Source organism: Glossina fuscipes, unplaced genomic scaffold, assembly GCF_014805625.2.
Source record: "Glossina fuscipes isolate IAEA_lab_2018 unplaced genomic scaffold, Yale_Gfus_2 180, whole genome shotgun sequence".
NCBI lineage: Eukaryota > Metazoa > Arthropoda > Insecta > Diptera > Glossinidae > Glossina > Glossina fuscipes.
The window spans coordinates 297770-321683 of NW_023998523.1; the positions used below are offsets into that span (position 1 = coordinate 297770).

A 23914-nucleotide genomic window follows, 5' to 3' on the forward strand; every position below is an offset into this window, starting at 1 on the left:
TTTCAAAATTTTACCTTGTTTAACTGAATATTATTGGAGCCCACTAACGTAGCGTTTAATTCATGGCCAGTTGTCGATGTTGTTGTCGTTGCTCCAGAACTTGTTAAACCTGTAATCACATTTATGCTACCAGCGGTCACGCCCACAACACTGGTGGCAGCTGCAGGAGATTGTGAGGGGCTAGGTTGGAAGACCACAGTACCCGCATTCGGACTACCATTAGTAAATTGATGTATAGATTGTCTACGACCTGGTGTTACGGTTTTACGTTCCTATAGCAAAAAAAAAAAAGAAGTAAATAAAATAAAGAAATATCAAAAATAAACTCAAATCTATTCTAGGTGTTAAGTGTAACCCCATTTTGCTTATTTCTTTATTAATTACCTGTTCATGTGTGCTTGCATTTGTTAGAGGATTACCCGTTACTAGAAGTACATCTTGTGGAAATGGTGACAGCGAAGGTGACGGTTGTAAACGTGGACTAGCTGAGATCGATGGTGATGGACTGGGCGTTAGAAACGGACCCGGAGGAGACAATATTCCTAAAAATTAAATTAGTTTACGATTAACATTGTTTCTAAAACTTTAATTTTAACAAGAATGAAATAAATTTGATTCCGGGGCCGAAAAATGTATATCCATAATATGCAACAAAAGCTCAGATCTGGGTGTTTACGTCCAAATTTTTCTTTAAAGCAAATTTCTTAGATTTTTAACTTCTGTCAATTTTAAATTGCAGTCTTTTGCTTACTGAGAGGAGGGTAATTACGTTTCTCAAACCTTCAGTAAAGGGGATTACGAGGGGAACACGGTAAGAAAAAAAATGTTTTCTTTAAAATTTCTCTCTTCCCGATTTTCCGGAACAAGAACAGCGCCACGAAGTAATTTCGTAACATTTTGCCGTTCATTTCTAACCCATTAATAGGTGTCTTTGACAATTTTCATTACATTAGTATACCTTTAGCCACAAATAATCGCTGAGAATATGGGAGAGTGAAAGTGGGAGATTTATTTGTTTTTCTTTTCTGCCGTGAAGCGTAAAAGGTCTCATCTCTATTTTTGCAAACATGAAAATTCCTCCTTTGATGAGTACATGTAAAGTTGTTACGATTATTATAAGAAAATGCAGAAAAAATTTTAAGATATAGCAGAACTGCGCAATGAATTTTCACAGATTTTAATTAGCCGAAACAGTCGCTGACTGTACGTGAGAAACTTTGCGACATTTTAGACTTGTACGACTGCGACAGTTTTCATATTTGTGAAGGAAAGTGGGCTCCAGTATGCGGGACATTAAATAAAAATTTTTTACAAAATATTAAATTTAAGTAAAACTTCAAAAAGCGTTGTAATTACTATTTCTTCTGCGTACATCTTCTACTTACAACTCTGCGCATATATTGTTTTATGTAAAATATTTACTTATACACAAGCGCTTATATATTAAGTGGTTTCTGCTTGAAGAATTTGAAAAAAAAATTTTCAAAAAATTTCGGAAACATAAGTAACAAAATTAAATTCGGTCGGAATCGAATCTTTTATATCCATCACCGTTATCCTAAAAAAGATAAAAGAAATAAAAGAAAAAAATTTCGATAGGTAGGGTGCGCAGCTATTTTCAGTGTTTTCCGTATAAACGTGTGGCCGTTGCAGGCGCGTCTTTTGAAAAGTTTAGGTCAAATCCAAATTCTTTTGCAAATTCGTAGGTGATGTCTTTATTTTGGTTACGGGAGGATTTTCGCTACAAACACTACAAAGTTGCGTAGACAGACAGGTGGAGAAGGATATGTTTAGGTGCATTCTAAATTTAAAACCAAGGATTTATATACTTTATGGTATTTTTGAAACTTCTCCCTGCGTCCTATAAGCGGATTGAAAAAAATTAAAATTTGATACACTGTAACATTAAAAATACGTGGTCAAGTTTTTCCATTTGTGGACAGGTGGTACAGCACCGCCCATAGAGTATGCGTTCAAATTTTTGTACACTTATCTGCTATAGTTTATGAGTAATGAACAAAAAACCAATTTTTTATTCCTTTTGAAAAACAGAAGTGCTGTCAGTTTACGTGGTGCTTTGGGCGTGTCCTTCGACCGATTTGGCCCACTTTCAGTACTAACCTGCGTGCAAGAACTTCCCATGTTTTCGCCAAATTTGAGAGCTTCAATTAAGCGGCCAGAAGAATGTTTACAACAGACATTACGCGGGCGGGCAGATGGACAGACGGACATGTTTAAATTGATTTAGAATTTGATGCTGATCAAAAATATATATATATATATTTTGTGAAATCTCTAAAGCTTCCTTCTAGGTGTCGTTAACGTTTTGACAAAATGACTGTACTTCTTAGCGTACGGTGATGGGTATAAAAAATGTGTTATTGGACAAGCTATGTATGTGCGTATATGCATTTAAGAAGTGTGCGCGTTCTTTACGAGTAGGTGGTCTCTTCTAGTGCCTGGCTTATTTACCATTTAGTGTTTATTTATTTATGCGTTTATGCGTTATAATAAAAGCCAAATTAGAAAATATCCAAGTTTTTTGAAAATACTAAAGGCAAGGCGGCGGGCGTGATAAGTAACGAGAACATAAAAATGTCTGCTGTATGTAATGAAAAGAAAATACTTTTGTTCGTTGTATGCATGAAAAGAAAATATAACTTTTTTTTTTCTTTCTTTCTTTCTTTGTAGAGGATAATAACAAGAAAAGTCTTACCACACATTGTCGTATATATTTATATTACCCTATATTTTCTAGAGATTAACAGCCACATATAAAGTTTGCCTTTTTGTTTATGTTAATATCGAAGAACCCACAAATTATATAAAAGTGTCTAGTAAGTGAAAAATGTTTAAAATTATATTCGTTTGTGGCCCTTAACATTCGACATCGTTTTTGAAAGCATCATAAAGAAAAACAAGTAAGAAAATTACGTTCGGTCGCGACCGAATCTTTTATATCCATCATCGTTTACCTTGACAAAGGACAAACAAAAGAAGTAAAAGAACAAAATTCTCATCCTCTATAATGTGGATCGGATGCGTTTGATTTCTTCTCTTTCCAAAATAAAAGTTTTTATTGCAGAGGCATGTGGGCGTTGTAGGCGTATCCTTTGAAAAGTTTAGCTCAATTTCAATTTCTTTCGTAAATTTTTCGCTAACGGGCCAATGTTTACCCCAAATACTATAAAGTTACGCCAGCAGACAGATGGACAGACATTTTTAGGTGCATTCAATCAATAGTTGTAAGTGGCAAAGAACTAAAAAATATTTTCCGTTTTTTAATATGGACCGTGTAGACTTTCAAATCTAATTATATCCTAATTTTAATTATTTAACAGAGCGCTGGGGCTAAAGCATTTACAGAGTTATGTTAACCGATATGGTAGGTGGTGGGCTTTCCTAGTTAAATTCGAATTTCTCTGGGATGATATGCATACTTGCGCACAAACAAAAAAAACATTGAAATCCATACATTATTCAGCTATAATTAACAATCACTTTTTTCCTAATCACTTATCGAGTGGTGGTGGCAAACAGACATGTTTGTTTACAATGCAAAAGATGATGAAAGCATCTAATGGTGCAGACATATGATATTAACGTAGAGCAAACAAAGGATCATAGTCACTTTTGAATTAACACGTTTTCGCTTCTCCTTGATGTAAAGGATTATAAAAATTTATAAAATATTATACCTAAACAACAAAAATCCAGTTTGATATAAAAAAAAAAAAATAAAAAAATAAAAAAAATCCCAAAAATTTTAAAAGCCTATGCATAAAAAATGTTTTATGACAATATTTGTGATGATTTTCCACTTCATAAATAAGGGCTCGACGACACATATGCTCGTCATAACGAGCACGTGTTCGATTTTTTTGCGCTAAAGATAGATAGATAAGCTATAGTTTTTTTCAAGTTTTGTTTATTTTGTTTAACACTTAAATCATCTCATTGAGAGCTTTTAACATATCAAATTTATATTCCGGGCAAAGTATTAATAATAAAGTTTAGTTACGATATTCTCTAATGTGTTATTTTCATAAATTAGACTTGACTTTAGTGTAATGAAATTTAATACACAAAGGGAAAATTTTTAATATTAAGTTTAATTAAAATAACATATGAGAAACTCGCTTGCGTTCAGAGTAGAATATGTTGTTCATGGAGAAACGGTAAAAGAAAAAATGACTTCTCCCGATCAAAATGGAGAAGATATTCGTTGATTATTACCATCCACAACGCTACATAAAATCACTGAGTCACGTTCATATTTAAATTTCATTGTAGTTATATAACACTCACGTTCGACTTTATACAAGTTTCATACGTTGACTGATAGATAAGACGTCCAGCTTATTTGACGCTTCTCTTGTTTTAAGTTTCAGTTAACTCAACACAGTTCGACAGACTACACTTGGGATAACTAAAACCTTTGTTCAATAATAGCAGCCCAATTTTTATTTATAATGATGGAGACAATTGAAAGCATTTTCGGAAGCGAACATTACCATTTCATCAAAAAGTATGCGATAATCTGAGAAAATATCTTGAGAATAATTTTTATGGTTGAAAAGATCATTTTTGTATTAACGAAAAATACTATTACGAGATATATAAAAGGTCTCGGTATAATCAATATCAATGCCGAGCTAGATTACGTTCATGAGGAGTCTGTCCGCCCCTTTCAAGTAATAAAACATTGGATTGGCTGAGCAAGGAAAATCGACTTCCAAGACGGTGACATTGAAAGATTTAGTATTAATCAGTTTTAGTTAGACGATGACGAGCCTTGTCGACAACGTTAGCTTTATCGAATGCTTGCAAAATAATTTTCATTGATTATTATTTTTAAAATGAAGAGAGAAGAAAGAGAGGAATCGACCACCAAGAAGATTCAATATTAACAAGTTTTATTTAGGTGATAATGAGCTTTTTCGAAAACGTTAGATGCTTGGAATGGTCGCAAAATAATTATCATTGATTATCTTCAAAATAAAAAGAAGCAACGAAGGCCTACAACTTACTGTAGCGTTTGTGTATTGAATTCAAGAAAAACACCTATGTCTGATGAAGAGGAAAGTGTGTTCTCATCAAGACAATGTAATCAGTTCACGGATTTGTTATCGCGATGGCAAGAATCAAAAAGTCAAAGCCTACATGCGTCCTTGGAGAATTTCGTGAGAAAAAATTCTCGCCATTGAAGTAAGTTTCAACAAAGAAGTGGTGCTGCCGTCTGTTTTTGATGCCCACCACTTTGAACAACTTGACAGTGATTAATACAAAAAGTGTATCGAAAGTGTATTGAAAGTCGCTGGGAAATTGTGCCGAGCTACAAGAAGTCCATTTTGACATTATTTTCAGGCGTCGTCTAAAGGCATTTGAAGAATATGTTACTGAAACAAATTGTTAAAACTCATGCGGCTATTTCTGAGAGTTTTCTTGTTTAGTATTCGTTAAAGGTCGCTGAGAATTATGAAATAGCTCTTCTTGGACTTTTTTTTTATATTATTTTATGCCCATCATAAGTGCATGTCGTTGACATACACCCACGCCGCTAACATCACTACAATATTCTCAGAAATTGCTTACTCAAAGAAGCAAAATATTTGCTCAACTGTATATTCCCAAGCAATTCCCAATACAAAGAAGAAGCAAGCATTCATCTGTATTGAGAACAAGGCATTTTTCAAAGTTTCCATAAAAAAATTCTCCAAGTAAAACTTAGTATAATCTAGACATCGTTGGAATGGCGGAGGAATGGAAATTAGTAAAGGGATACCCGTCGTATTAGTTTTATTGCTTTACAGTAGCTAAACAAAGTTTCGCTTTATCAATTTCATTTATGACTTTGTGTAAAAATTTTTAATTTTCAAATATTAATTAATTTACATAAAGACATGTTTTGTTTATAATATTTTGTAAAGCAATGCTCAAAAAGTTCTATTTTAACTATATTTTGACATAGCGGCTTAACAGAGCTCTGTCTGGCTTGAGTTATATTTAAATTTATACTTGGGTTTAAACCTCCCACCCTTCGCGTTTCCAGTCTATTTATTATCTGGATTTTTTCTAAAATATTATTCAGTTTCTCTCATCAAATCGTGCGTTGAGCATTATTGATGGCATTTTGACAGACAATGAAGCTTGACTTGTGCAAAGGATTTCTTTTCGAATGCCTTACGTACTTGAGACCGACCTTTTGAATGATGTAACAACTCTTTTTTATATGATTGCGTTAAGGGAGGAACATCCGTTTCCTTTGGGATTATGCATTGATTTGATACAATTGGTTTTAGTGTAATTACCAATTAAAAAAATAAAGTCAACATTTATTGTTAAACATCATTTAATCTGATGGGTCAACAAGGATGGGTAGCATTCATATCTACTCTTCATTTCAAAGGTATCATCAGAGCTCTTAATGATGATTGCAAGTATTGAGGAAAGCAAAAAAAAAAAAAAGAAAAAATAAAAAAAAGGTCAAAGGAAACAGACAACAAAGCATATTTCAAGTTATGTGAACTTGATTAGGGATGCAATGGCTTATAGCAAACAAACTTGATGTCTCACGTTGGCCAGGTAACCGGTTTTTATTATTATTGTATGCATCCCTTACACTTTATTAAATCATAAAATTTTCAAATAATCATTTACTGAGAAAAAGTCAAAGAGCAAAGAGAAAGGAAAAGAAATATCCAAGGAAAGCAAAAATTATTTTTACTTTCATTTCATATTTTTATTTTTATTTTTTTTTTTAATTTTTTGTAGAATACGTGACCACAAAAGCATCAGCACACAAAACGGATTAAAAGTCAAAAAGGCAAACAAACACAGTCGAGAGATTTTCGAGCATAAAGCTCCGTTGAGAATAAATGCAATTTATAAAAATAAAATAAAATAAAAAATATAAAACAGCAAAAAAAAAAAAAAAAGAGAAGTAAATCGTAGTAAATTCTCCTGTTGCATTTGTATGTGTATATACGTGCGTGTATGTGTGTATTATGCTTATACAAGCAAATGTATGCGTACATATGCATATAAATCTCGAAAAGGAAAATTAATTCATTTCAAATGAAATTTTTGTTCAACTTATGTAAGGAGAAATAGTGGACTATTGTATGTATGTGCTTATGTGTGTTTATAAAGATTCAAAAAAAACCCTGTTTTTTTTTTTTATTCAATGAGAAGTAGAGCTTTTTCTTTGCTTGCTTTTTTTAAATGAACAAATGATCATTTATAGGGTTAACAGAACAACAGCAGCAGCAGCAACAACATCAACTAAGAGACGCAGGATGAAGGTGTAGAGGCGGAGGCGGAGGCAGTGGCAGTGGCAGTCAGGCTTCAATAGTATGCCGTTGCCAAAAGACCTTTTAATGGAATTTGATGTTTTATTTCATAGTCATTTAGGGCAAGTCTAGTAAAAATGAAATGTGAGATGATTACAGAATGCATTTTATTTCTTTTAAGCAAAGGTTGAAAAGTGCTTTGTTTCATTTACTTTTTTCTTCTTTATATACCTTTGATACGACTAAAGAATGAAATGAAGGGATCCTCTCTACCTTTGAATTCAATTGAATTATTTATTATTTTTATAATTGTTAGTAAATGCATTTAATAAAATATTTTCTTACTCGCTTAAGTCATACCATTGACTAAAGTTAACTAATGCCTCGAAATGATGTAACGATAATACTTGAAAAGACCGGTTCTAACAAGCGAGAATTATAAGGGATGAATTCATTAGCTTAACACTTTCTCGTATGGGATTTTATAATTATTTAAGATCTCAACAAAGACAAGCAAGTTGGCATCACTGTCACCAAGCATCTGCGATCGCTTAAATTGTGAGTGCTTTAAAGTTTCTCGATACGATCTCTTCCGAATTAAACTCTCTTTTACGAGAAATACCAACACTTAGTAGTGGAGTAGGAATGAAGAGAGTTAGCTAGAAAAAGAAAATGGCGAACAAGAGAAATGGCGCGAAAGAAAAGGAACGATTACGAATGGCAAGGCGAACGACAAAGATTAAGGAAAGCAACGAGGACGGAGAAGAAAGCATGGAAAAAGTATAGGGATGAGTAAGGAAGATCTAGACTAGCATTTCAAGGACTTGGATCAGTTTATCTGTAACGCCAAGTGCTATGCTTAGTAGTTTGCCCACTTAATTAGGTCTTCAGTTGATGGCTCAGTTGATTGGTTTTGTTCTCACTCGTTCAACTTTCTTTGAACAAAACTGTAACTCTACTAGTGTTGAAAACTTTCCAACAAATCCTTTTGTATGCATGTATATGTCAATATTGTTTTAGAAAAAGGATCGAATCAATTTTCACTGTTGTAATGTGAGCCCTTGTAGACTTTTTTGTGTCAACCAATTGGTTTACTCAACATGTGAAATGAAAAGTGTTTTAAAATTGAAAAGGTACATATATGATCAATGCGAAATTATATATATATATATATATATATATATATATACATACATATACATATGTGTAGGTATATGTATTATTGTTAACAATAAGAAATCTTTCAGTGCGAAATTTCAAAAGTCTTGGGTAAGAAGGAAAACATTGTTACGCAACTCGAAGAAAGCTTTACTACATTTGGTTATTGTTGCTGATAGATTGATTGTATTAGGAATTTCTATTTCGTAATTGAAATAAAATCTTCATTAAAACCGAAACATTATATATTCTCTTGACGTATAGTTATTAATTTAATCAACGTTTCCATGGCGTTTTCATTTCCTTTATCATCTTTTGAGTATTTAAAGGGTAAATGCTTTTATATATATATAAATGAAAACATAGTGTTTAGAAGTTTTCAGTTAGTCCTACATGTGGGGGAATGTATTCCAACACATAATGGAACACATGTGCCTTTGAGATACGAAAGAAAAAGGAGAGGGAATGCTGTAGTGTTTCTTGTATTCTTGAGCCGAATCTTGGATACTCGTCAATTGCCAGAACACGCCGAACGAATTTGATAATAGTTATGGCAAATTTTTGAACGTTAAACGTGATTCGCATGAAAGCATTTGCCAGCATTTTGTGGCCGAAGAATTTTCGTTTTCACATCATCATAATGCATTTTATTATCTAACAACATTGGTTTGTGCGGTGGCAAAGAAATTCACAATCGCTCTACTCGTCTAATTTGTGCTACAGTTCTTGGAAATTAAAGAAAACAATTACTACAGTTTACCATTTAGCAATTCTTGGATATTTAACCAATGTATGTGCAAAGCCCACCATCGTCGTAATCGTTGGTGGCATGGATGCAACGGGATATACGAGCAGAAACAAGCAGGGCCAAATGGACTCAGAATATTCTGCTAATCACGAATATATGTTATTTAAGAGTTTCCTGATACGTACTTCCGTAATGACAAATTTAGCATGCTCCCCTATAGCGGTGTTAGGTTTAGAAAAAAAAAAAAAAAAGAACAGAAAACCATTTCAAAAAAAAACACAAAAAAAAAAAAGACGAAAAAAGATCCATAAAACAAAAGTATATTAAACAATTCTTGGAAAAAGAAAACAATTCTTCAAAGAACATTGGTAATGACTAGTATTTGTGTGCATTGTGTGTGTGTAAAGGTTCATAAAAGTAAGAACACATGAGAGTATCTCTCATATGCAGCACATTAAGAAGCCTAGGTGGTGATGATGATGCCTAGGTATAGAGAAGAATAGCAACAAACAAAACAAAATAAAGGCCAACATGAAAATATATATAGCAGTTAAAGAGATGCATAGATAAAGTGTATAATGCTTAACGCGGCAAGAAGCAGCAGCACAACAGCATTATAACAGAGCAACGACTGTCGTTCTTGTTTTTGCTATTGTTATTTTTGTAAAGCTTCTTATTACTAAAATGTTCAAATTATAATCATGACGATCCATACGTTTATTGTTGATGTTGTTGTTGTTGTTGTTGCTATTATTATTGCTGTTATTGTTGCTTTTAACGATGTACGTCTAGTACGGGTACTTATTGATTTTCATTATACTCTTTTGCATTTTTCGCTATTTTTTTTTTTTTTTCCTCCACAATCTAAAGCCACCGAAAACGCACATCATCTCAGCGTTGTTTTGCTTTTTCCTTTTCTTCATTTTTTAATTTACATTGGTCGTGTACGAGTCAATATATGAATGTGTGTGTGTGTGTGTGTGTGTGTGTGTATGTGTTTGTGTGAGCATTACGGATGTTATGCTATAATAAACACACTCATCCTTGTGAAGAAGGATATATTCATATAGCACATGTACGTACGCACGCACATACATACATACATACATACATACATAAAATACACTTTGAATTCGTTTCATTGTTGTAAATGGTTCTTAAGGTTACCGCTGTTATTGTTGTTGCTTCTGTGTTTTATATTCGCCATTGTTTTAGTTAAACAACCAAGAGCATCAACATCATCAGCAACTGAAACATTTTTATCCCTTAAACATGGCATTGTTTTCAATTTCCTCACCATACCATATCGTAGAACCAAAAAAAAAAAAAATCAAAAAGCAAAAAAAAAAGCCAGTCAAAGCCTCACGTTATACGAAAAAGAAACACACACACACACACACAAACATGCATACGAAGGCAGACGCAATTGTAGTTATGTCGACATATGTATCGAAAAATGTATCGAAAAATCGAAACAATTGCTAACAAAGATGCTGCTATAAAATGTTGTATAGTGCCTAGACAAACGTACATATAAACATATGTCGTGCATAGAAACGTAGAGATGAACATACATAAGTATGAGAGACAGGCATGTGTAAGGCGCATCAGCACATATAAAAGCCTTGACTTCCTACACAAAAGCGAACATACGCTCGCTTCAAAGATTTTTTTTTTTTTTTTTTCATAGCTAGGCTTACTTTTGTACGGGAGCTGTTGATTAGGCATTAGTGTGCGGAGATATTGGGAAATGATTTACACATTAGTTTGGGTGTTCAATAAGAAAATCAGAAAATCCGAAAGAAAGACGAAATTTTAACGATTGAGATGATTAATGGAAACTATTTAAGTGCTTAGAAGGGGAAAGGGAGAAGGAAGAAATATTTATGAAAAGGCAGCCTTGCCTTACAAAAACAATTACGGCGACTTGTCCCGTTAAAACATATTACTGACATTATGGAGATAAGGTTAAGAAAAATAGTATTATACTGGGCTCTGATTCATTTGATGCGGATCGATTTTTTTCAAACTCACTATTGCTTCGCTTACGGCATTGAACAGAGTAGTTTTCGAAAGAATTTCATATAGAATTTTCCGGTAAATCCATTACTTTTGTATTTGCATTTTTCCTTTTGGATTTATGCCGCCGGTTTTTTTTGCTTCAATTCTTCGTATAAATCTTTTATTTTTAACTTTGAAAAAAATATATTTTCCGGAAACAATAAGAAATTATTAAAAACTTTTTTGTTGCACCCGGTAACTTTATTTGCGCAAATGCCAATATTTCGTTGTTATGATAGTGAGAGTCAACAGGCGAAGAATACATGAAAAGTTTTTTAGTTTAACAATTGAGATGACGTTGTTTTACGTGATGATCAATATCAATATTCATTTAGCGTACTACAATGATCAAGAAGTAATAAGCGCCAATTTTCTTCAATTACCGTAACTCAGGTAGAGAGTAAACTTTACGTGAAAACACAGATACTCATTACTCACCCAAAATTCATCGATCTAATCTAATCATATCTACGGCAAGTTTATAGTCTATTCACCGTTATTGTGATCAATGAGGAAAAAGTATTAAGGCTACGATTATAGTGTGTGGGAATGCTTGATGCATTCTTTTCGGCAGACCAAACTATTAGAGAGGAATTTTATTTCTATATTAAGCATCGTTTTCGTAAAGCTATTTGTTCGACTTTTGGGTAGACAATATTTGATTCTTCTCCTACTGAATTGCTTCTTCGAAGCTTTTACCCTAGAAATAATACAACTTATATCTTCCCTCAGTCGAATCTCGCTTCGGCTAAGTTTGCGGCTTAAGTAGCCGCACTTTGGACAACCTTTCCGTCTGCTTGAAGAGATGAAGACAAATTCCAATATGCAGCATTACTTCACTGGTATTAATTTCAGCATTGATATGTCACTTGGTGTACTACTAACGTATGAAAAAGAAAACCATGCGCATAAACAAGCCCACATGATCTATATGGGAAAGTCTTACTAACTTTTAAGAGCGATTTAATATAGAAGTAATATAAAAAATAAATGATATCTCAATAATTTCAAGACTCATCTCTAAGCTTCACTTTACCAAAAAAAAAAAACTTGGTCTACAACTTTTTCCTTAAGGGGCTATAATGCTACTGATTGATCGGTCGTTAGCGGAATTGATGATCTCTTTTAACTATAATGTATTTATTATCTTGATGTAGGCAAACGGTCACTAAGCGATTGATTATAGTTCTTAAAACTCAAAATTCAATGCATTTTGCTGATCAAAGAGTTGTGTATATAAAACTGTAGTGTTATCCTATTTTACGAAATTATGTTTTTACTCTTTTGGATTTGAGTTTAAAAAATCTTTTCTAATACCTGCAGCAACAGCAGCAGCACTTGCTTACGTTTCCATCGTACGTTAATAGTGCACAGAGAGGGTAAACCATGCATAAATAAATTCCGGAACTTGTATCGTTCAAGTTCATCCAAGCAAATAACGTGCAAAAAAAAGTACAAAAAGAAAAAAAGAAAAGAAAATAAAGAAATAGACTTCGTCATATACACGCGCAAGCATACTTTGTATGTATATATATAAAAAAAAAAAAAAAAAAAAAAACAAAGGGAGAAAAAATTGTGGGTGAAAAAAATCAAGAAAAAAAAATGCATAATAGAAAGGCAATAAATAAAAAGAATATGAAAAAGAAGTGTTCCAACGTGAAAACGCCAAGTAGACAATGGACGTATTCTAGTAATTTAATTCCTTATGGTTAGAGGTAATTTTTTTATAGTAGAGTAGAGAAACAGGCGCAAAAAAGAAAAGGAAGAACAGTTATAATTGCATTGTTTTTATATTTAACAGATGTCAGTTAAAGGGTTACCGTAATCCATAAACTTGTAGATCTAACTTTTCTAATAGAATTTATTGTATGCATGAGCTTTACTTCGATTTTTTTGTTAATAAACACATATTGAATAACGTGTCGCTTTCAAATTCAAATGTTTTCAAAAAATTCGTTACTTGAATAAACTAAATAAACATATCAAATGTGTTTTCCTTCCGAGCAGGAAATAAAATTACCCGAAAGCATAAAATTTATAATAAGCAAATGATGAGATGATATATTCACTCAATTATTTAAACACTAAGTAATGTAGTGGTTGTGTGTAGTAGTAGTAGTAGTAGTAGTAGTTATGAAACTTATAGATAATTATAATGGTTGCTGTTAAATTTTAGACAAACCTCAAGTCTAAGTTTAGTTATTTAGATTATATTGACACCATTATGAGATACAAAGGTGAATTAAGTCAAATTTACTAAGTGGTTAAGCACAGCGGATTTCCGCGCTTTGTACAATTTTATATCGATACTAAAAAGTTATTATGCTCCTTAGAGAGATTCATTAAGTTAACACTGCTCACATTGCGACGAAGGCTTAGTCTTTAAAAAAGTCTATTCAAAGCAAAAGTTGATCATCCTCAATTCACCTTTGGAATGAATAGTCTTTACTTCTGATGATTTATTGCTTTTCTATGATCTTTTTCTCTTTACATCCATAGTGTAATAAATAATTGGTCCTATTTTTAGATCAACTATTCTTATAAATAAATACAAAAATTGGTCATCAACAATTTCGAAAAGTTCTTAAAAGAAATATTAAAATTATACATACGGCTTTACTCATCCATACATTAAAATTTCATTGATCAAATGCTTTATTTAACAAATGGAAAAATATCATAAACGCCATAACATACACATAAATAAAATGAGGGAAAATTCATTAATGCCTTAGGGCAATAGAAAATTCTAATGCTTAGCAATTGTTAGTTAGTTAGTTTATGTATGGGGCGAAGGAAAGCATGTAAAGGAAGAAATTTACATAAATATAAAAAGTTTGCCGTAAACAATAGTTAACAAACAACATGAGTTGTGAAGAAGAACAATATGATGTTTGTGAGTAGCATGCATGTACGAAAATGAATACGTTTACAATTTCAATACAATACAACAACAACACACGCATATATAGACGAACAATACAAAAAGAAAAATTACTTACTATATTTTACATACGGACAGTATGAGTAGTTATGCCCACTGCCCATCTTCCCTATATATACCATGAAATGAAGGTTTACTTAGCCAAAAACTGGAAATTTCACATTCATACATACATACATGTAGATGAAAAAGATGGACGGACAATAAAATGGACAGACAAATAGACAGACAGATCCTTCTCTAATAAATGACAGGCAGGCAACATTTGTTAGTTTTTGCATTCATAGTCAAACTATTACGCATACTGCGACGCATATACATATACGTATAGGTATATGGAGGACAAGAAGAAAAAACAAAAAACAAAAAAGAAACTAACGAATAGATTAAAGTTCGTATGTATTGTAAGTTAAAGTTTGGTTAAAATACCGCCGCCGTTCATCGGAAAAAGTGAAGAGAAAAAGAATTTTAATACAAAATGCACGACGCATATAACAACCAGGCCAGGATGAGCAGACTTAACCGCATGTACAGTGAATACAGTGAACGAGATTTATAGTCGGGAGTCAGGATTGGGCAGAGAAGTAAACGTTCGAAAAAGGTTTCTTTTAATGATATTCGTTTTCCTTCTTTTATCTTTTTTTTTTTATTATTTTTTTTATTTTTTATGAAATATAAATACATCATGTATGCTGTTATGCTGTATGGTACACAAACATATAAATGTTCAAATACATGCACACACCCGCACACCCGTATTTATATTTATATATATATATGTGTGTGTGTGTGTGTGTATTGCGCGTACATATTGGAAGTTTTCATCAATATATTGCATTGTTTGCGTTTAATGTTTGTTAAAGAAGCGGATTAAAATCGAAATTTAATCAATTATTTTTCTTTTTTACTTTTTTAAACAACTATCGATTGTTTACTCTTAAAAAAGACAACCATCCAACATCCACTGTATATGCAAATAAATACTACGATAATTTCCCGAAGACTTAAAATCACTTCAAGAATTGCTGCTGCTTATCGCTAACATTCAAAACAAATTAAATTCAAATCGAAATCGATAGACTAACGCATATTATAAAATAAACTGAAAATATCTTTGCTTTTGTTTCTACATTTTTTGTGTCAGTACATGGAAGGATTAAAGGAAGATAATCATTTCCTTATATCATTTTTAATACTCGATCAGGTTCAAACTCTAAACTGTTTTAGTTACATCTCATTGTGACTTTATTTGTCCTCGGATTTAGTAAACAATTGTTGCGGAAAACTAGAAAGGTCGCTCTTGATATACTTGAATGATGTTCGCGTGATATTCGAAAGCTTTCGAGGTTCACTTAAAAATTTTCAGCTTTCTTTTAATTGATTTAACGGTGGTTTAAAAGCACAGTTGAGAAGTTGTGTGCGGACGGACTCATTGATACAACAGACAGACAGCACTGCAAGAGCCTACATTGGCCTTATGGCCGTAGGTATTTTATTAATTGTGAGCGGACGTATTACGCAATCGATCAGAATATTCAGATCGTAATTCACAGAGGATTTTCGATTGTTATCCCTTATCATTTTTTGCTTTATACTATGGGTACACTCGCAGAAAATTTTTTAATAGGATTGATATGATTTTGTTTTGACATTGGCGGCCAATACATACATTTACATATCGAATTCGTCAGGTATTCTTATTAGTTGTGTTCACTATGGTTATAAGGATTTGCAATTTTTAAAAGTTAGGCACAAAATTATCGTTCGTTCTCCTGTCGCAGGTCTTCATGCACTTTCCTAAGAAAGCATACGCATTATGTAGGATTTTCAATCTAGTTTTTATTTCAAGGAGAGAACGTCGTGCATCTACCGTATGCGTGTTTCGAAAAAAATTCCAAATTTCCATTCAAAGCGAATCTACAATAAACATTTTTTCATTTCTTTTCATTTTTTCTGCATCCTTATAAGTAACAACAGACACTTGATGGGTGGTCATATATCATTTATTACATACATTGAAAAGTTAGCAAAATATAAATATCTTAGATGTGAAGCCACGATAAACATAGCCGTGTGAAAAGGAAAGTCTCACGGAACCCAATAACCGAAGCGTGTTATTGCAGGAATGCGATCTCGACTATCAATGTCGAGAGTGTCTTGATGCTTATAATGGCCGTGAAAATTAATGAAATTTATACCTCTAAGACTTTAGTACGTAATTTTATTTCCACATTTAGGAGAATTCAATGCATGCATGGTATGGAAAGGAAAAATTAGTTTTCTATAGCTGTTGTTGTAAATATTTATATGAATATTTGAATCGCTAACTCGATTAGTAAACTTGATCTGTGCAAGTGAATTTGTAATTGAAGTTGAAATTTTGAATGTGCGGGGAAGCCGGCAGACAAACTTGGCAATTCGGAAAGGCAATATATCGCAATTGTGTTAGCTACAAAACAACGAAAACACGAAAGAAAGCTCTGCTAGTTGGGAATATGGCGACGTGGCACGACATCAAATATTCGAAACTACTATTATAATACATAAGAAAGACGACAACCGCAGTTTGTCTTTAAATGTTTAGCCTGAATGAATGCCAAAAGTATGAAGACATGCTATATGTATCATTTTATCAAACGTTATTATCATCTTTGATTTTCCAAAGAAACGATGCACGCTCGCAATGACAAATTTGCCCAAAATTTCAATAAATTTATAAAATGAAAGTGAAGGTTATTGAGAAGAGTTTCGTCAAATAATTATTTATATATATGAAGCACTAAATATGTATGTTTACATAAATACATATATACATATATATGTTTTTACGTGTATGTGTATATGTATCTATAAATTATCTTGTCACAGTTTTCTTATCGCGCGCTTGTCATTATTTCGATTATTATTATTTTATTTTTTTTTTTTGCTTTTGCATTAATTAAAGAAAAAAAAAAAAGAAAAAACAAAATTAAAGAAAAGAAACAAAAAAAAAGACAATAAACGACGAACGTTATAATCTGGGTGAATGAACAAAACTGAAATGACCTAAAAAAAACCTTTTTTTTGATTTTAATTCATTTTCACTCATGTCATGATAAAAATGCTAATAAAATATTATAAGACTTAAAGCGCGGCAAAGAGAAGAATACGTCTATACCATAAACATTATACATACAAACATACATACATACATACATACACACACACAAACGCACATTATAATTTTAGCCATACGAGGTTAATATAAAAAGTAAAAGAAAGAAAAATCGAATATATATATATATATATATAGAGTAATTTATCCATAAAAAATGTTTACATTGCAATCTCTGTTGGATTACTGTTGTGATCAGAAATTAAGATCAATTTAATTGCAAGTTTTTATCATGTATTTGTTACTCCTAATCTATTTTGTCGCCTTCAAAATAATCCTTCTCAGTTACCATTCACTTACGTCAACGCTTTACTCAATCCTGACAGTCCATTTTCGGAATGGTCAGAAGTCACAGGGAAGTAAATTTCATAAATACTTTAGTTGTGATACGATTTGCGTTGAATTTTTAACGAAATGGTCTCAAAGAATCGGTGCAGTGAGAGACGGCGCACTATTGTGATGCAAAAACCAAGAGTTGTCTTTCCGGCCGCTTTTTGCAAAAAGCATCAAATAACTGACGGATAAGAGCCAAATAACGTTCCTTTTTAGTAGTTTGGCCTGGCGGCAGGAATTCTTAGTGCGCATGATCACGCTGGTCGAAGAAAGCTGTGAACATTACCTTGATTTTTGAGCGGCCTTGGCACACCTTATGCATGATATTCGGTCGATTAAACGGGTTTTTTCGCGTCGTATGCGTGCACCCAAGCAAGTCTCATCTCCTGTAATAGAGTGCTTCATGGCCGATTTTTAGTCAGATAGTCATGTCCTTAGAGACTTTAACGCAAACGTCATCTTCAAAGAAATCGAGCGTTTTTGGTACGAATCGATATTTTACGCGCTTCACACCCAAGATAACTTTTAAAATGCCGTTTGCTAATGTGCTTGAAATACCAGTCAGCGTCGTTAAAATTTCTTGTTAATCGACCCCTTTTGAGCATCGAATCTTTAATTTGTTTGACATGATTTTGACGGTAATGGACATACTTCGTCTTCAACCCGTTCTCGGCCTTCTTTAAACTGTTTGTTTCACTTGTAAGCATTTCTTTCCGACAAAGTTTTACTCTCGGCAACGTCCTAAACGTTTTTACATAAGAAATTTGATTTCGCAAAGGATTATTCAGTGTCACAAGTGTTTGCTTCCATTCTTTTTAAAATAATTTTATCCGTCGTAAGCTTAGCACAACTTCCACAGCAACTAGAGTTTTGTCAGCCATAAATACAACATCTATGCCCTTTGGATCGGATTTTCCCATCACAGTCCATTATTTTGACTGTGGCTGTGCATTGACACATGCAAATTTCATCGACCAACAAAATGTTGGAAATTTGCATGTGAAGAAGCTTTTGGTCCACGAATAACAAAAGCGGCACTCAGCGTGCGGTCAACTATTTCTTGCCTAAACCTTGATTTATTGTAAGACATTCACTTTCCTTAGAGGATATGCTCAAATCTACTACTATCTCTTTAATCTTAACCTTCGACTATCGTCTCTGGTACTATTTGATGATTTTAAATGATGTTTAGGGCTCTTCAGAAAACTCGTCGTCACTCGAGTGTGCAAAGGCCACGTTCTAGTTGAACTGCCTAAAATTTTACCGCAAAAACTGATGGTGTGGAGGCTCCGCAAAAAACATCCAACTCGTTTATAATCTGGATAAAAATGCTGACTTTAAAGAACAAGTAAGTATTTATTACGAGCACAACTCCACAACTTTTTCCATTTTCATGGAAACACTCGCATCGACTCACTGAAATGATTTTTAAATAGAAGGTGACTACTTATCCAGCGACGATCTTCATACGTTCAGTTTGGAATCTTTCAGCCAGGGTGATATACTTAAGGTGGTGGTGGATTTAGATCCTTGTCAAACAGTTGAGGAAATTTCACTAAAGATTAGCTGTCCATGGTCTACGGTTCAAGATAATCTTTGTCGCATAGGAAAATTGCACAGACAAGAAATTTGGATTCATTATGAATTGACGGAGAAGGCGCTCGATCAACGGCATACCATCTGCTCTTCTCTTGACAGGGAAGTGGGTGCTATGCAGTAATGGTGTACGAAAAAGACGATGACTTTGACACCTTGACCGTCACTAACTATAAAGAGGGTTTTTGTTTTTGTACGGTGGGATTTTTCTGGAATCATACGCTACGAATTGCTTAAAACCTAGTCAGACCATTACAGCGATTGTATACTGCGAACAACTCGAGCGAATGAAGTAAGAGCTCATGAAGAAACGAGTAAGGCATCTTAGATTGGAAGTTTTATCTCATTCACTCTATTCAACAGATCTCACGCTCTCGAATTACCTCCTTTTCAGATCGCTAGAGTATACATCAAGGGGTAGCATATTAAACAGTGTTGAAGGAGTGAAAACGTATTTGGAAACGTCTTTCAATGAAAAATCGAAGGACTTTTTTAAAAATGGGATCGAAGAGAACTTTGATTACTTTTCCCGTGCCCTAATGCTATTTCTCAAAGTTGTGATATATGCTTCACTTGCGAACTTTATTCTTCACTATATGCGATTATAACTTCTTATATATAATGTTTTCGATTATTGTCATATTCGGTATAAATCCTATTTATTATTGTTGTTATTAATTTCGCCAAAGAAATAAATTCTAAGACTAAAAACTCTTAAAGTAAGGCTGTCGGGTTTTATTAAAAAGTTTACCATACTTGAGATTCGAACCCACGACCATTGAATTGCTAGTCGAGTGGCCTTCGGCCACTCATGTGGATTTTTTAAATCTTAATAATTTCTTCTGTTATTATTACTCGCCCTGTATATTTCAAAAAAAAGAAAAACTAATTGAGAAAATAGATCACTTTTTGAACCCTGCTTGGATTCCAAATTCTCCCTATTCATATTCATTTTTATATCCCAGAAGGCTACGCGTGGTAATGGAACGTCAATATTATGCGAATGTGTTCAACACGCATGAAATGTAGTTTATTTTCCGTTCCCTTGGGTCTACATGATCGTTTCGCCATAACTGTAAAATTTCCCAATTCTTTTTTAGCCAACTTCGTGTGTATACGCTTGCCAGAGTATGCGGCAAGTGTGCAAGTAAGTGTGAAGAAAATTTCATTAAGAAAACAAACATCACTAAAATCTATGTAAGTAGTAGCAAGCAAAAGAAATTTCTCTCTTTGCTTTTGTTCTAATCAAAATGCAATGCGCTTCAACACCACAACTGCTGGTGGCGGCAGTCAATTGTTGTTGCCGCAAAATTAATAATAAACTACGTGGTGTGTTGTTGTTGGCAATATGTATGCATATGCTCGCACTGCTACTACCTTTTGTGGGTGCACATATGTCGGATCGTTGTGGTCTTTTTAATACAATTTTTGAGATCACTCAGAATGCAGATAGCATTCGGTAAAAGAGAATATTAAACGAAAGCAAAAGAAGGGATCATTTTTGTGTGCAAAGGAAAAGAAGAAGAAGAAGAAGAAGCGAGAAATAAAACATAAAACAGCAACACATGATGACATGTGGTTCTGGTTAAGCGCATTTTATCGTGCGCTTGTTTGTTGCATGAATGAAATGTGGCAGCAATTAACCATAAATGTTAACGGTAAAATGCTGCAATTTGTTATTGTTGCCACGTTTTCTCCTCTACTTGTTATTATTATTATTATTATTTTTTTTTTACCTTAAATAAAATTTATTATATAAAAAAAAATTCATTTTTTACTGTTTTTGTAAAAAGAGTCATTCAAAAAGTTTTATTAGAGATTCTTTTCTGATGAACAACAGTACAAAAAAAAAACAAAAACTTTTCGTTGCTATTTACACATGCAAATAACAGAACATTTGTGTTTACAAAATTTCAGCAATTCATTGGGTTTGCTTGGCTGCCTGTAAATAATAACCAGAAGCCTTCGTATAGAACAGTTTGCAACAACAACAATAATAATACATATAACAAAAACAGCATTAAATACAATAAAAACTCCTTTTAACAGTACTCGAGATATGAGTTATTATTTGTTTGACTCAAGTGTTGTTTTGTTTTGTTTTTTTTCCCTTTTTCTTTTTTTTTTTTTTTTTTTGATGTGGTTTCTGTAACATTTTCTTTCTCCCTTTTGCTTTCTCCTCTCGTTCTTTAGAAACTTGTTACAAGCGCTGTTCCTGCCAACTGATTCCCGCCTTAAAAAAAAAAAAAACGCTTTCTTCTTTGGGGTCTTTAATTCATGTGTGCGTGCGCGTGTGTGTAATTGTAATGCTTTGCAAAAAAAATATTCTGCTTTTTTGTTTTCATATTGCGTTAGTAACAAATTTAATTGCTTCCAATTTGAGAAACATTTCTGCTTTGAAATTCAAACAAAATAAACAAAAAGAAACAAATGCGAGAAAAACATCTGAATATCAGGTATATGTTCAAGAACGTGTTTACATATCGAAATGTAAATATTTATAAACACACACACACACAAACAGGAGAGTTGAAGGTTGATCAAAAATTCGCGGAAATTCTACAAGACATTAAGAAATGATGATCGAAAACTGATGGATTTCGAAAGGAGTAAACGCATTATCGTAGGCTACGGCCTACCACACAACTTTGCTTTATTTTATTATTAAAATAATAATTTTTCAAAATAAAGCGTTATGCGGAAAGTGATCGAAATCATTTTCAATGGCTTTCGTCTTTGGGTCAAAAGACATCGGCATAACAAATTTCATCGAAATATTGCAAAACTTGCGACTCGTAGGTTTAATACAAGAATACATAGATAGCCATATGATGGCAGGCAGCCAGAGAAGTTTAGATCGGTATAGTGACACTTGCGTCTATCTTCTCAAGTTCTTCCGAGTTGTTGTATACAACCGCACAAAGTCAATCGCGTCGTGCGCCAAAGGCGGTATAGGACATTCAAACCTGATATTCACGACGCATGACCATTCTGATCTATCAGATGTTGTTCCTCCTCTGACTCCACTAACTTAACTGACTTATCTAGTATAGCATAGTAGAAAGAGACTATGGAAGAAAATCAATATCAAGAGATCGTGAAAAGTTTGTCAGAATTTCTTTTAAAGCCACTAATATACCCATCGTCTGCGCCATTTGCGTTTGCCGTAAACGCAAATGCAATAAAAATAATAGAGAAAAAGGAAAATTTATTTATAGATATATAAATTCCGCGCACTTTTTGATCAAGTTGCATACATAAAACTAAACCCAATTCTCTGTGAATAGACAAAGGCGAGCTTGAAAAGTATATTTTGCGTGTATATATATATATAAGAGAGAGGAAGATCGTGTCAATATTCAGCTAAAAGCTGCTGATGCGGTCTATAGCATTCATCCTATTCATTATTTCTTACATTGTATTTATTTATTTATTTATTTATTTATTTTTTTTTTTTTTTGTAAAGTCTTTCATTAATGCAAAACAAAAAAGAGGAAAGTATTTTACACATTCAAGTGCTCTTCTATATTTCATTTCATTTTATTTACGGCTTGTTGTGTTTTTTATTGGCCAAATTTGTTCAAAAGAAAATAACGCTTACACTCGATGAAATACGTTTGTAGTCGTCGTCGTCGTCGTCATCATCATCATCATCATCATCACACTCTATGGACATTCATTCATTTCATAAATCGTATGGGGGTTAAGAGAAGTCTTTGTAATGATACCTCTTCACGCTCAAGTTACAAACGATGGATAAATATGTGTCGAAATTAATATAAATATAAATGATTTCGTGTGAAATGTATTTTGGCGCTCTATGTGAATCTGTTTGTTTAACCAAAACTTTGAACTTTTATAATATCATAAAAATATTAACGATCAATCAATAAGGAGGATAGTCAATAACGGAAACACAACCATATATACATTGGCATAATTAAATTTTGTTCTCCAGTATTATTATCGCCTTTTAGTTGGATGCAAAGCAAATGCAAAGGTTTTTCAATTTTTTTTTTTTTTTTTTAACTTTTTAAAATAATCCAATTTTCAGTCAGACCTATTCGACTGTTTTTCTTTCTCTCTTTTTTTTTTTTTTTTTGAATGAAATTTCGTTGCAGTTACTTTTCATCTGGAATTACTTTAATAACCAATTTTAACTATAAAATATTAAAAAAAAGCTTTCCTTTCATAGTAACCCATGTTATGGGATACATAACATATCCTGTTCATGTAAAACGCGGTGCTGGCCAGTGAGTAGTGAGAAAAGAGAAAAAAATAGGATGGTGGTCGTTGCAACCTAGTGAATGTGTGCCTAACCGTTAAGTGCTATGCTAAGCACTCGCTATAACTACGACCAAAGAAAACTCTACCGCACTCGAGTTTTGAAAAAAAAAAAAAAAAAAAAAACCCATTTATACATTGGCTCTCATTAGTTGTAGTTAGTGTAGTTGTGTGCCTTACTTATTAATCAGGCCGATTGGCCGAACGTTTTTTTTTTTTTTTTCAAAAGGGATTCCATGAATTTTTCAATTATATCATTTCTTCATTCTTCAAATTATGTTTTATTTATTAATTGGACAAATTACTTGATTTAGGCAAAATAATAGGACAAGAAGACGTAACTA

At 32.9% G+C, this 23914-nt stretch overlaps 1 protein-coding gene across 2 annotated transcripts in view; it reads right to left on the reverse strand.

Annotated features, from left to right (window-relative positions):
• The window catches only part of LOC119641815 (serine-rich adhesin for platelets), a 135702-nt gene that overhangs the window by 12360 nt on the left and 99428 nt on the right, over positions 1 to 23914 (reverse strand). For both annotated transcript variants that reach the window (XM_038040674.1, XM_038040673.1), the window contains 2 exons: positions 385 to 542; positions 15 to 272 (listed from right to left, as the gene is read on the reverse strand). In XM_038040674.1, the coding sequence (XP_037896602.1) occupies positions 15 to 272; positions 385 to 542 (416 nt within the window). The remainder of the gene's footprint in view (positions 1 to 14; positions 273 to 384; positions 543 to 23914) is intronic.